At 38.8% G+C, this 13,864-nt stretch overlaps 1 protein-coding gene and 1 non-coding gene across 7 annotated transcripts in view; one reads left to right on the top strand and one right to left on the bottom strand.

The window, feature by feature from the left end:
* LOC118018008 (cell division cycle and apoptosis regulator protein 1) overlaps window positions 1-13,864 on the bottom strand; it is a 105,735-nt gene that overhangs the window by 11,674 nt on the left and 80,197 nt on the right. For all 6 annotated transcript variants that reach the window (XM_035016474.1, XM_035016469.1, XM_035016460.1 and 3 more), the window contains 3 exons: window positions 5,795-5,986; window positions 1,300-1,539; window positions 577-688 (listed from right to left, as the gene is read on the bottom strand). In XM_035016474.1, the coding sequence (XP_034872365.1) occupies window positions 577-688; window positions 1,300-1,539; window positions 5,795-5,986 (544 nt within the window). The remainder of the gene's footprint in view (window positions 1-576; window positions 689-1,299; window positions 1,540-5,794; window positions 5,987-13,864) is intronic.
* Window positions 10,825-10,929, top strand: LOC118018430. Its single transcript, XR_004681400.1, has one exon. It is a non-coding gene; the product is annotated as a U6 spliceosomal RNA (small nuclear RNA).

Raw genomic sequence — 13,864 nt, 5'->3', positions numbered from 1 at the left:
CAGGGGCCATGGAGCAGGCTGACGTAGCGGGTGTGGGTACAGAGAAGCCAGCTTGTTTACATGCTCGTCCTACGACCGTTTGCCTTAAGCAGAAAGTGCCTTTCAGGATCTATTTTTGGAGGTTTATTAAATATGTCTGGTTCTCAATTCCAATAGTTTAATGAAGATCTAAATAAAACGCTAAGTTCTACCTAAAAAAATATCCTCTCAACTATTAATAAAACAATATAGATTTTTACTAAAGAATATTTTACCATTTCTATTCTGAAAAAGATAAAATTTTAAAATTATAGACTGCTATTATACAAAGTGATCAAACAAAAAATGTATTTTTCAGGGCACCTGGGTGGCTCAGTCGTTAAGTGTCTGCCTTCAGCTCAGGTCATGATCCCAGGGTCCTGGGATGGAGCCCTACATCGGGCTCCCTGCTCAGTGGGAAGCCTGCTTCTCCCTCTCCCACTCCCCCTGCTTGTGTTCCCTCTCTCGCTGTTGTCTGTCAAATAAATAAATAAAATCTTAAAAAAAAAAAAAATGCATTTTTCATCCTAATGCGAAATAAGTACATTTGAATCATACCATCTTCTTCATCCTCAGCTTCTTCTGCTTCCATTGGATCATATTCATCTTGATTATTATCTTCTTCAGTTTCATCATCATCTTTAGAATCCTCTTTTCTTTTATCTTCTTTCTGTAATTTAAAATGCAGTTAGTTATATTAGGCAAGATATCTGACCAAATGTTAAATGACTGAAACAAAAAAACATTAAATTCATTATTTACTTGAAATAGAATCAAATTATAAAATTTTCTTAACAATACACTTTAAAATTAAACTACCATTCACAATACATGTAAATATACCGTCATGCTGCATACCTTAAAAAAAGAAAATTACCAGAAATTAGTTCTAGATGTCTATATAGGCTTAATTCAAAGACTTACATTTCTAATAATACACTAAAATCTTTTAGTTTAGCCTTTACATTTTGCTCTTCTGATGAATTCATCATTTGTTATACTCTAGAAAACAAAAGGAAAACTTCTAAATAGGTTGCTGGTAGGGTGTCTGGGTGGCTCAGTCGTTAAGCGTCTGCCTTCGGCTCAGGTCAGATACCAGGGTACTGGGATCGAGCCCCGCATTGGGCTCCCTGCTCGGCGGGAGGCCTGCTTCTCCCTCTCCCTCTCCCCCCACTTGTGTTCCCTCTCTCGCTGTATCTCTCTCTGTCAAATAAATAAAATCTTTAAAAAAAATAAAAATAAAAAATAAATAGGTTGCTGGTAATGGAAATAATTACAGACCTTCCTTTCATCTCTATCTTCTTTTTTATCCTTATCATCGCCTGATTTTCTCCGTTTGGGTTTTGGCTCATCAGTTTCTTCATCTCTGTCTTCTTTTTTATCTTTTCTCTCATCTTTTTTGCTTTTCTTTTCCTTTTCTTTCTTGTCCTCTTTCTCAGGAAGAGATAGTAATGATTTGTATATTCTGACACCAAAATCTCTTTGAAGCATTTCATTGAAAAGTTCTGCAAACAGTGAAACCTATAACAAAGATACCAACAGTAACCCAGTCACCTTTAATAGAAATATTGAATAAACCCAGCATAATAATTTATCAAATAATGATTTACCACATCTAACAATTAATATGCACTAACAAGAGAGTAATAATAATTGATGTCAATGATGTTGAGGATCTTCAAAAGACTCAAAAACTCTCCTGGGGGTGCCTGGGTGGCTCAGATGGTTAAGCATCTGCCTTCGGCTCAGGTCATGATCCTAGGGCCCTGGGATCGAGCCCCTCATCGGGCTCCCTGCTCAGCAGGGAGTCTGCTTCTCCCCCTCCCTCTGCTTCTCCCCCTGCTCATGCTCTCTCTGTATCTCAAATGAAAACAAAACAAAACAAAAAAACTCTCCTAAAGATATAAACACTACGTTTAATATACTTTTGGCCAAATTTTAGAAAAAATAATACAAAATTTGACAAATTTTGAAATGAAATTTGGACTTTGAAAATGAGTAGGAAAAAATGATTTCTATTTTACACAGCAATTAATCTTCATGATAAATGTATTTTTTAATTTATTCAACAAGTTTTTCTGAAATACCTACTACGTACCATGGACTATTCTAGGCATTAGGGATACAGAAGTGAAGGAAGCAGATAAAAATCCTAACTCTAATTTGCTAATAATCTAATGGGGAAAAGTAAAAGGTAACCAGAGCATCAAATTTTAAGGGAAAAAAAAAAAAAGGGAGGATAAACACACAGAGTTAACAAGAAAGTACAGTGTAGTCAGAGAAGATCTCTTTGATTAGGTGACATCAGAAGTGACCTGAAGGTGACAAGTGAACGGGGCCAGATAGATCCCTAGAAAAGCATTTCAGGCAGGGGACACCAACTCAGAATTGTGAGTAGGAGCATACATTATTACTATGCAAATATCCATAGATAGTTTTATTACTATGCAAATATCCATGGATAATCACATACTCCAGAACCTAAAATTACACACTAAATTTTCTACATAAATATTTCTAAGTATGGGGTGTCTGGCTGGCTCAGTCACTAGAGCATGTGACTCTTGCTCTCAGGGTTGTGAGTCTGAGCCCCACATCAGGTGTAGAAATTACTTAAAAATAAAATCTTGGGGCGCCTGGGTGGCTAAGTTGGTTAAGCGTCTGACTCTTGATTTCAGCTCAGGTCATGATCTCAAGCACTGTATCGCGCTCTGCACTCAGTGCTTGAGATTTTTCCCTCTCCCTCTGCCCTTCCTTCCACTCACACTCTCTCAAATAAATAAATAAAATGTTAAAAAAATTTAAAAACTAACATTCTAAAAAAAAATTCTAAGGCTAATGGTTTCCAACAGATTAAAAGGGTCCAGAACTTGAAATGGTTGAACACAACTCTAAAATGTATAAACTCTGGCAAGGAGTTCATAGTATATTTGATAAAACACTTTAATCAGACTATTTTCCTGATCATAAAGGATAATATATTAAAATTAAAATTGAATTTATAATCTATTTTTCTTTAACTCATGCCCAGTCTTTACACATTTTAAAACAGAAATTTATTACCAGTAAAATGACCATCCAGATGTTGAAAACTCACAGTGCCTGAGTGGCTCAGTCAGTTAAGTATCTGACTCTTGATTTCGACTCAGGTCATGATCTCAGTGTTGTGAGATTGAGCCCCAAGAGTCTGCACTAGGCATAGAGAGCCTGCTTAAGATTCTCTCTGACCGGGCGCCTGGGTGGCTCAGTTGGTTGGGCGACTGCCTTCGGCTCAGGTCATGATCCTGGAGTCCTGGGATCGAGTCCCGCATCGGGCTCCCGCTCGGCAGGGAGTCTGCTTCTCCCTCTGACCCTCCTCCCTCTCATGCTCTCTGTCTCTCATTCTCTCTGTCTCAAATAAATACATAAAATCTTTAAAAAAAAAAAAAAAAAAGATTCTCTCTGACCCTCTCTCTTAAAAAAAGAGAGATATTGAAAACTCCCCTCTTAACCATTTGTGAAACTAAATAAGATTTCCATTTGCATAAATACAAGAGGCATTATCTTTTCCTAAGAGTCTTCTCTTTTTCATTACCTAGAAATAAAAAGCAGTAAGTTAAATGGGTTAAATTAGAAGAAGCCCAGAACAGTAACTAGAATAGCAGAATTAATTTTTTTTAAAGAATTATTTATTTGCAGAGGAAGAGAGAGAGAGCGCGCATGGGCAGGGGAAGCAGCAGGCAGAGGGAGAAGCAGACTCCCCACTGAGCAGGGAGATCCCAGGACCCTGGGATCATGACCTGAGCCAAAGGCAGACGCTTAACCAAGGGACCCAGGTGTCCCCAGAATTATTTTTTTTTAAGTTTATTTATTTAAGTAATTTCCACACCAAATGTGGGGCTCGAACCCAAAACCCTGAGATCAAGAGTTTCATACTCTTCCATGGAGGCAGCGAGGCACAACCCAGAAGAGCAGAATTAATTTTTAAATCTTTTCATGTAAAAGCATTGAGACAAATCTAGCATTAATATTAAATCAACCAAAGATTTATAATTTTATGATAAATGGTTTTTCTTAATTACAGAATATTTTTTAAAAATTGGGGGCGCCTGGGTGGCTCAGTCGTTAAAATGTCTGCCTTCGGCTCAGGTTATGGTCCTAGGGTCGAGCCCCGCATCGGGCTCCCTGCTTGGCGGGGAGCCTGCTTCTCCCTCTCCCACTCCCCTTGCTTGTGTTCCATGTCTCGCTATGTCTCTCTCTGTCAAATAAATAAATAAAACTAAAAAAAAAAAAAAAAATTCATGTAACAAGGGGTGGTGCCTGGGTGGCTGAGTCAGTTAAGCCTCCGACTCTTGATTTCGGCTGAGGTCATCATCTCAGGGTCTTGAGATCAAGCTCTGCACTGGACTCTGCGCTCAGTGCAGAGTCTGCTTTAGATTCTCTCTCCCTCTCTCTCTCTCTCTCTCTCTGCCCCTCCCACTTGTGCTCTCATTCTCTCCCTAAAATAAATAAATCTTAAAAAAAAAAAAAAATTCATGTACCAAAATGACATTTGCATTCTAAATAGATTAAAAGGAAATTAACCCAGGAGGTATGTTCGGTGGGGAGGAAAAAGGTAAGGGATCATTTTGCTAGCAAATGGCTGTTTCACAAATTGCTTTGTTTCCACTGGAGTAGCATTAGTTTGAGATCCTCCTACGGCTCAGTCAGATACATGGTATATACTATATAAGCAGTAATACCAAACACTAATTTTTTTCATTTATTTATTCAAATTACTACTAGATGGTAGGCACTATTAAGAATTATATTAAGTAACTGGTAATAAAAATAAAGTCATCTAGTATATAATATTTAAAAACACAGGCTTACTGGAATTATTAATGTACTAAAAATTATAATTATTTTAATATTTGCAACCTGTCTTTTATCAGGACCAATAAGCATGCACATCGTGTTTTATAATTGCCTCAGTAAGCCTCTATATTTGTTTGTAAATGTCTCTAGTCTAAGTATTTCATTTTCATCTTGTGGACAATGACCTTTTGGGTCAAGTAAGTCTGACGGACTTTTCCAACATCATTTATAAAACAAAACATACAAACAAGAATGTGAAATGTGTTGGTAAGATACAATAATTGAAAAATATTGTAATTTTTCATAAGCTTATGAAATTAGTATTTTGGAATATTTTAATTGATTTTATTTAACGAATGAAGCAATCACTTCTTAAGGGATAAAAATCTTCAATTATTTTGAAAAATAAATTGTATGTTGTAAATCTGCCCTATAGTAATGGTAAGAGATAGATTCATGTTGAAAAATAAACATCTTTTATCTTACACTTCCGTCAGTCACAAGTATAATTTTAAATCCCACTGAATGCTATTTTAATTCTAAACAATATAGCATTACCTCATTCCCAAGAGGTAATTAGACATTATGTATTATATGTCTCCTGATATTCTGATAAACATACCACTACTTATGAAGTATTTTTTTAAAAAATAATAATTAAATCAGAACCTGATTAAGACTTTAGAACCAACTATCAATTTACAGGAAATACAGAGGCCAGAGGAACATTTAAATGATACTATAGGAATGCAATCACCAAAAGTGAATCCTGTAGGAAAAATCAGCTGGTGTTCAACCCCCCCAAAATAAATTGAAAGAAAAAAACAAAAACAAAAAAACAGAATCCATGAAAAAGGCCATCAAAGAGATTTAAGAAATATATTAACCAATCAAAATGTGTATACCTTATTTAGATCCCAATTCAAACTTAAAATATTACCTCAAATGAATGTTCTTTATTATCCTCTAATCTGTAGTCTAAAAGTACACTCAAAGACATAATGCTACAATCAAACTTTCCACTTTTTGCAGCCCAGTTTGGATGTACAATGATGGCTGGTTCATCAGGCAAAATGTATCTTCTTTCCCGACGCTGGCGTTCCATTTCCTCTTGACGTTTTCTTTCTTCTTCCTACATATTTGAAATTTTAAGTAATGGTTAAACCTCCATGTACAATATGTATGTATGTATCAAATGCACACCATGTAAAGAAAAAGGGCAAAATTCCCATGACTCCTTATGGTGATTATGCCAATCATAAGGGCTGGGAAGGAAGTTCAAATTTAGTAAAGAAGACAGCAGCTTCCATGGCTCCTACTTTTCTCTTTTGAGTTTCCCAGCACAAGAAACTAACTTCTAAAGAGAAAAAAAAAAATACCTATGTTAACATTATATAAACCAGGGATTCTGGAAAATAGTTGACAGTAGCATAGTTTCTGGATCTTCCAGAATCCCCATATAAAAAGGGAATAATCTAGGGGCGCCTGGGTGGCTCGGTCATTAAGCATCTGCCTTCCGCTCAGGTCATGATCCCAGGGTTCTGGGATCAAGCCCCGCATCAGGCTCCCCGCTCTGCGGGAAGCCTGCTTCTCCCTCCCCTGCTCCGCCTGCTTGTGTTCCCTCTCTGGCTGTCTCTCTCTCTGTCATATAAATAAAAAATTAAAAAAAGAATCTTAAAAAAAAAAAGAGGGGGAATAATCTAGATCCCAAAACCAACATCCAACATTCATGTACATTCAGAACAAAACAAGGTGAAAAGGTATTCCCAAAAACCCCAATACACAAATGAGTGGGAAAAAGCCACAAGAGCCAGAAGACCTATATGTTACTGGCATCCGAGCAGAGGGAAAGCAGAAGGAAACAATGGAGTTGTCTGATGGCTCTAAGAACAGGAAAACCAAGAGTCAAAAGGCGTTCACTGGAAAGTGAGTTCAATTTCATAACAGCAGCTGAAACTAGGCAACGTTTTACTCCCAACAATAGTGAGTACAAGGAGCCTGTGTTAAGATCTAAAAGGGCCTAGAATATTCTAGTCCTACGAACTTGCAAAGCTGATTTACCAGGGCATCTTTCTAGCACAGGGTCTCTCACCCTGTGAAGAAATTTCTGAAAGCAGAATCAATAGCAACAACACAGACATGGGAGGAAAAGGTCCCAACCCAATAAACAGTGATGGAAGGGCAACAGAGATCAAAATCTTAGAAAGCAAATAACCATAGTTGTGTTTTTTTTAAGATTTTATTTATTTTTGTGAGAGAGAGAGGGAGAGGACACGAACAGAGGAGGGCGCAGAGGAAGAAGCACACTCCTGACTGAGCAGGGAGCCCAATGTGAGACTCGATCCCAGGACCCTGGGATCATGACCTGAGCCAAAGGCTGACACTTAACTGAGCCTCCCAGGCACCCACAAACCACCACAGTTTTAAACAGAGTAAGAAAACAACATAATATATAAATCTTTATGAAGTCAGGAAAAAGCTATCTTTATTAAAGATTTATTTGAGAGAGAGAGAGAGAGCCGTGCATGCGCAGGCTCCCCACTGAGCACGGAGCCCAACATGGGGCTCAATCTCATGACCCTAAGATCACATGACCTGAGACAAAACCAAGAGTCGGTCACTTACCTGACTGACCCACCCAGGCACCCCTTAAGCAACCTCTTCTAATAAAATGTTAGGCAAACTAAATTCACATAAAAATGAGCAAAAGAAGGTATTGAGGTCAAGTCCTATAGAAAGTTACTATTTAAAAGAGAACAAGGAGAATTACATCCCTACAGACAATGAAAGTGGGCCAGAAAAACAGGCATAGACAGATAAAAATCTTAACTATTTTAAAGCGTACTAAGAGATTAAGAAAATCTTACAAGATATGAAAGGACAATAGAAATAAGAATTTTATTTTTTTTAAAAAAGATTTTATTGGGCGCCTGGGTGGCTCAGTTGGTTAAGCGACTGCCTTCGGCTCAGGTCATGATCCTGGAGTCCCAGGATCGAGTCCCGCATCGGGCTCCCTGCTCAGCAGGGAGTCTGCTTCTCCCTCTGACCCTCCTCCCTCTCATGCTCTCTGTCTCTCATTCTCTCTCTGTCAAATAAATAAATAAAATCTTTTAAAAAAAAATTAAAAAATAAAATAAATAAAATAAAACGGATTTTATTTACTTGAGAGAGAGAGAGCACGAGCGGGGTGAGGGGCAAAGGGAGAAGCAGGGTCTCCGCTGAGCAGGGAGTCCGATGCGGGGCTCATTCCCAGGACTCCAGGTTCGTGATCTGAGCTGAAGGCAGACACTTAAATGACTGAACCACCCAGGAGCCCCAGGACAATACAGTAAGAATTTTAAAACTGAAAATGAGGTGACAGAATACAAGAGCCACCCAGGCGCCCTGAAAACATGCTTGTAGATAGCAGTTTTATTCACAATACCAAAAGGTGAAAACAACTCAAATGTCCATTAACAGATGAAGGGATAAACAAAATGCAGTATATACATGCAATGGAATATTATTCAGCCTTATAAAGAAATGAAGTTCTGGGGCGTCTGGGTGGCTCAGTCGTTAAGCGTCTGCCTTCGGCTCAGGTCATGATCCCAGGGTCCTGGGATCAAGTCCCGCATCGGGCTCCCTGCTCAGTGGGGAGCCTGCTTCTCCCTCTCCCACTCCCCATGCTTGTGTTCCCTCTCTCGCTGTCTCTGTCAAATAAATAAAATCTTAACAAAAAAGAAAGAAATGAAGTTCTGATCCATGCTATGACATGGATGAACTCTGAAAACATTATGCTAAGTGAGAGAAGCCAGACACAAAAGAGCAGATACTGTATGATTCCACTTCATTAGGTATCTAGTATAGTTCCCTCACTGTCTCTGTCAAATAATAAATAAAAATCTTAAAACAAACAAAAAAACAGTAACATAAAAAAAACAAAAAACAAAAAAACAGTAACATAGGGACGCCTGGGTGGCTCACCCAGTTAAGTGTCCATCTCCTGGTTTTGACTCAGATCATGATCTTCAGGATCGTGAGATTGAGCCCCACATCATGCTCCAGGCTCAGCACAGAGTGTACTTGAGGTTCCCTTCCCTTTCCCCCTCCCCAGCTCTCCCCCACTGCTCATTTTGCTCTCTCTAAAATAAATAAATAAATAAATAAATAAATAAATAAATAAATAAATAAATAAATATCTTAAAAAGAAAAAAGAGTAGCATATATTTAAGATTTAAAGAAATAAAAATGTGAATCAAAGACTTTATATTTAGCAAAACTGACTTTTTTTTATTTTAATAAATGTCTATTTTAATGTTTTTCACAATAGAATAAATACTTCTCCTGATGACTGCAGATACATAAGGCTGTTTGGTAGTATTCAGAACCACCACAGTAATGGTGGTCCTCCTGATTGGTGTGTACTCTTCAGTAATTGTAAGGAATTACTTCTCTGAAACTGCTGTCAAACCAGCAAGACTGCATTTATGCATCCATCATTTTCAGGGTTGTTGGTAACCTGGGCATATTTGCCCCAAATAACTTTGCCTCCTTGTGTCACAAGGCCCAACTCACTCACATTCACCTCAATATAGTGCCTTTGGTAATAACACCCAAAGTTGTATATAGTGGGGATGAAGGATTCTTTTTTACACCAAGTATTGGCAGGCAAAAAGTGGCAAAACTGACTTTTAAGTAGAGTATAGTCAAACTGTTACGAACATACATGAGCTCTGAGGAATCTCCTAGAAATGAGCTTCAGAGACAATGACAAAAGGACTATTGGTGAGCATTAGATACGGTAATTGTAGGACAAAGACTAAATGAGAATTAAAAGAGTACGATATGTAATGCTACACGTTAGGATGATGTACTTATAGTACAACATAAAAACAATGGGGAGAAAATGACAATAGGAAATGCAAAAATAGGGGCGCCTGGGTGGCTCAGTCAGTTAAGTGTCTGCCTTCGGCTCAGGTCACGATACCAGAGTCCTGGGATCGAGTCCCTCACCGGGCTCCCTGCTCAGCAGTGAGTTGTTTCTCCCTCTTCCTCTGACCCTCTGCCCACTTGTACTCACTCTCTCTCAAATAATTAAAAAAAAAAATAATAATTTTAAACAAATTTCAGCAACAACATTAGTGGTATGCTATTTGTTCTACATTAGTGTTGTATATCTATATATATATTCTACTCACTGGACAAAAAAAGACAACTTGAGCTTCAATAAGGATAAGAATTACAACGAACTGAAACCCATAAAATGTGTTTAAATCTACAAATTCAGGGAGCCTGGGTGGCTCAGTCGGTTGAGCATCTTGCCTTTAGCTCAGCTCATGATCCCAGGGTTTTGGGATCAAAGACCTACATCAGGGTCCCTGCTCAGTGGGGAGTCTGCTTCTCCTTCTCCCCCTGCCACTCTCCCTGTTTGTGCTAATAAAAAAATCTTAAAAAAATAAATCTATAAATTCATAATGATGTTTATTTTTTTTTAAAGATTTTATTTATTTCAGAAAGAAAGCACAAGCAGGGGGAGGGGCGGAGGGAAAAAGAGAAGCAGGCTCCTCGCTGAGCAAGGAAACCGATGCAGGGCTCAATCCTAAAACCTTGGGATTATGACCTGAGCTAAAGGAAGAAACTCACCCAACTGAGCCACCCAGGCACCCCAACAATAATGTTTAAAAACAAACAGGTAGGGAGGGGTGCCTCGGTGGCTCAGTCGTTAAGCGTCTGCCTTCGGCTCAGGTCATGGTCTCAGGGTCCTGGGATTAAGCCCCGCATCGGGCTCCCTGTTCAGTGGGGAGTCTGCTTCTCCCTCTCCCACTCCCACTCCCCCTGCTTGTGTTCCCTCTCTCGCTGTGTCTCTCTCTGTCAAATAAATAAATAAATAAATAAAAATCTTTAAACACACAAAAACCAAACAGGTAACCATCAGAAGATGATAGGGAACCAATTCAGTATCTTGAAAACTGGATAAAATAAAGGAAAACAGTGCTTGCTTCAGCAGCACATGTAAGAAAATTAGACCAATATGGAGAAGATTAGCATGGGCCTTGCACAAGGATGACTCATATTTAAGAAGCACTCTATATTTTATTTATTTATCTGAAAGAGAGACACAGCGAGAGAGGGAACACAACCAGGGGGGAGTAGGAGAGGGAGAAGCAGGCTTCTCACGGAACAGGGAGCCCGATGTGGAGCTTGATCCCAGAACCCTGGAGATCATGACCTGAGCCGAAGGCAGACGCTTAACGACTAAGCCACCCAGGTGCCCCGCATTCTATATTTTTAAAAAATGAAAAGAAATCAAGCACTGATCCTGCCTTCGTCTATATGAATTTACAAATAGATAAAACTATACCACTACGTAATCAAATAGCCGAAGAGGAAAATATGTGAAAACAAAATGGTAAGAATTATCACCAGTTTTCAACCCCACTGGCTGTTAACATCAAAAAGTGAAAACCAGCTCTTCTTTGCCTTCTCTATCTACTCCTTCTGTCCATAACAATTCAATTCTAAAGCAATTCCTCCATGCAAAGCAAGTGTCTACACAGGGGATGGAGGCTGACAGAGAGGTAGAGCTACAATGCCCAGAGCAGATGAGCTGCCCAGTTACCAGGTATTAAAACCCAAATAGAGTAAGGAGGGCATCCATACAAAGACAGAATACAGGGCAGGAAATCAGACCAAAGTAAAGAGGGTATCCAGATGGGAAAGGGAATGCGACAGACAACTGAGCAAGTAAGTATATAATTATTAAGTACAACAGAAGCTGTTTCTCATTATTGGACAAAAGAATTAACTTTATGGAAAGGGAGAAACTGAAATGAACTCTGATGTTGGGAATAGAATTGGAGATACTAGCATAAACTTACGACATTCAATACACACAATATATACTAACAAATACAGATGCAAATACGTATATACATAGATAAACATAAGTATAAACGAGTATGTATCTACCGAAACGGTTAACTGACAGGGGTTGACAGCAGCACAATGATACCAATGAATATGTCTTGGCTTCTAAATATCATTACCATTCTTCACTAAAAAGTATCAGGGCTTCCTGGGAAAATGGCTGATTCCAGAACCAGGGCAGGGATAGTACACAGTGAAACTGCAACATTGTTTTGTGCTGCAAAGTAAGTCCTCAAAATATGATGAGAACGTGTCAAAAGACATAGAAGCCGGGTGCCTGGGTGGCTCAGTCGTTAAGCGTCTGCCTTCGGCTCAGGTCATGATCCCAGGGTCCTGGGATTGAGCCCCGCATCGGGCTCCCTGCTCCGCGGGAAGCCTGCTTCTCCCTCTCCCATTCCCCCTGCTGTGTTCCCTCTTTCGCTGTGTCTCTCTCTGTCAAATAAATAAATAAAATCTTTAAAAAAAAAAAAAAAAAAGACATAGAAGCCAACTCGATAGGGCTCCCACTGGCCAAGTGAGACAATTTCACTATCAAGGTAAATATTTATAATCTACTGAATAAGAAATCACAAATCAATGCACCTCGGAATAACAAGGCAATTCTACATGATCACAAAAACATCATATCCAAGAAATTTAGCACTGCTTCAATATTATCTAATATCACATCCATAATCAAGTTATCTCCAGTTATTCCCAAACTACTCTTTATGGCTCCCCCCCCATTCAGGACCTGTCAAGTTTCACACTCAGCGCATTCAGTTGTCACGCCTCGCTAAACTCTTTTACTATTTATCATTTTTCTTCTTTAGTCTCTCATTATATAGACCTTTTTTTGAAAAGTTCAGACAAGCTGCTCTGCAGAAGTTCTCACATTCTAAATTTATCTGATTGTTCCCTCATAATTAGATTAAGGTAAAAACACTTTTGGCAAGAATACTTCATAAATAATGATGTACACTCCACAATGCATCACATTAGGAAACACATAATGTTGGTTTCTCCAATTACTGGTATTCTAACATGCTTCTTATATTCCTGTATTTCAAATTCAGAAAACAAATGACAGGCTTATGCAAGCAGGAATTATTTTAAGGGCATAAGTCTATAGTCTCAGAGTCTTAAGGACTGAAGTGCAATCAAACACATAGCTGTAGAAGCAGCAAAATTCTGGAATAAGCACTTCACTAGAACTCAATCTCTGAACTTAATGGCTCGGTCAATCAAATTTTATCTCATTTTCTATATCTAAGATAGAGGAGTAATTTTTTTAAGTAAACTCTATGCCCAATGTTGGGCTTGAACCCATGACCCCAAGATCAAGAGTCACATGCTCTAATGACTGAGCCAGCCAGGCACCCCAAACACATGAATAATTATTCATTTTTAAAGGGGAAGATTAAAAATACATGACTTGGAAACAACTCAAGTGTCTCTCAAATGGAAAACTAATAAATTGATACATTGATACTATGGAATGTTATTAAGGAATAAAAAGGAACAAATTAGTGGGCACCTGGCTGGCTCAGTCGACTGGGCATCCAACTCTTGATTTCTCCTCAGGTCATAGTCTCAGGGTCATGGGATAGGGGCCCTAAGACAGGCTCTGAGCTCAGCACGGAGTCTGATTGGAATTCTCTCTCCCTTTACCCCTCGCCCATTACTGCCCCTCCCCACCCTCTCTAAAAGCTTAAAAAAAAAAAAAAGGAAAAAATTAGTGATATATACAACAAAATGGGTGAATCTCTAATGCATTATGCTGAGTTGAAGAGGTCAGACTCAACAGGTTGTATGGTTCCATTTACATGATATACTGGAATTGGCAAAACTACAGGAAACAGGTCAGTGGCTCCCAGAGGCTGGTCTGGGAGGCAGAAGGTACACATGGAGAGAGGAAAATGCTTACAGAGGGATACAGAGGATTTTTAGGGGGTGGCAGACCTGTTTTATATCTTAATTGTGGTGGTGGTTGCACAACTATATGCATTTGTCAAACTTGCAAAACTGGTTGAATCTTAAAGAGTTATGTAGTTATATCTTAAAAAAAAAAAAGATTTATTTTAGAGAGAGAGAGTGAGCAAGCAGGGGGAAGGGGCCCCTATAG

The sequence above is a fragment of the Mirounga leonina genome, unplaced genomic scaffold, assembly GCF_011800145.1.
Source record: "Mirounga leonina isolate KUSES-001 unplaced genomic scaffold, KU_Mleo_1.0 Mir_106, whole genome shotgun sequence".
In the NCBI taxonomy this organism is placed as follows: Eukaryota; Metazoa; Chordata; class Mammalia; order Carnivora; family Phocidae; genus Mirounga; species Mirounga leonina.
This window is presented reverse-complemented; position numbering and strand designations above follow the sequence as displayed.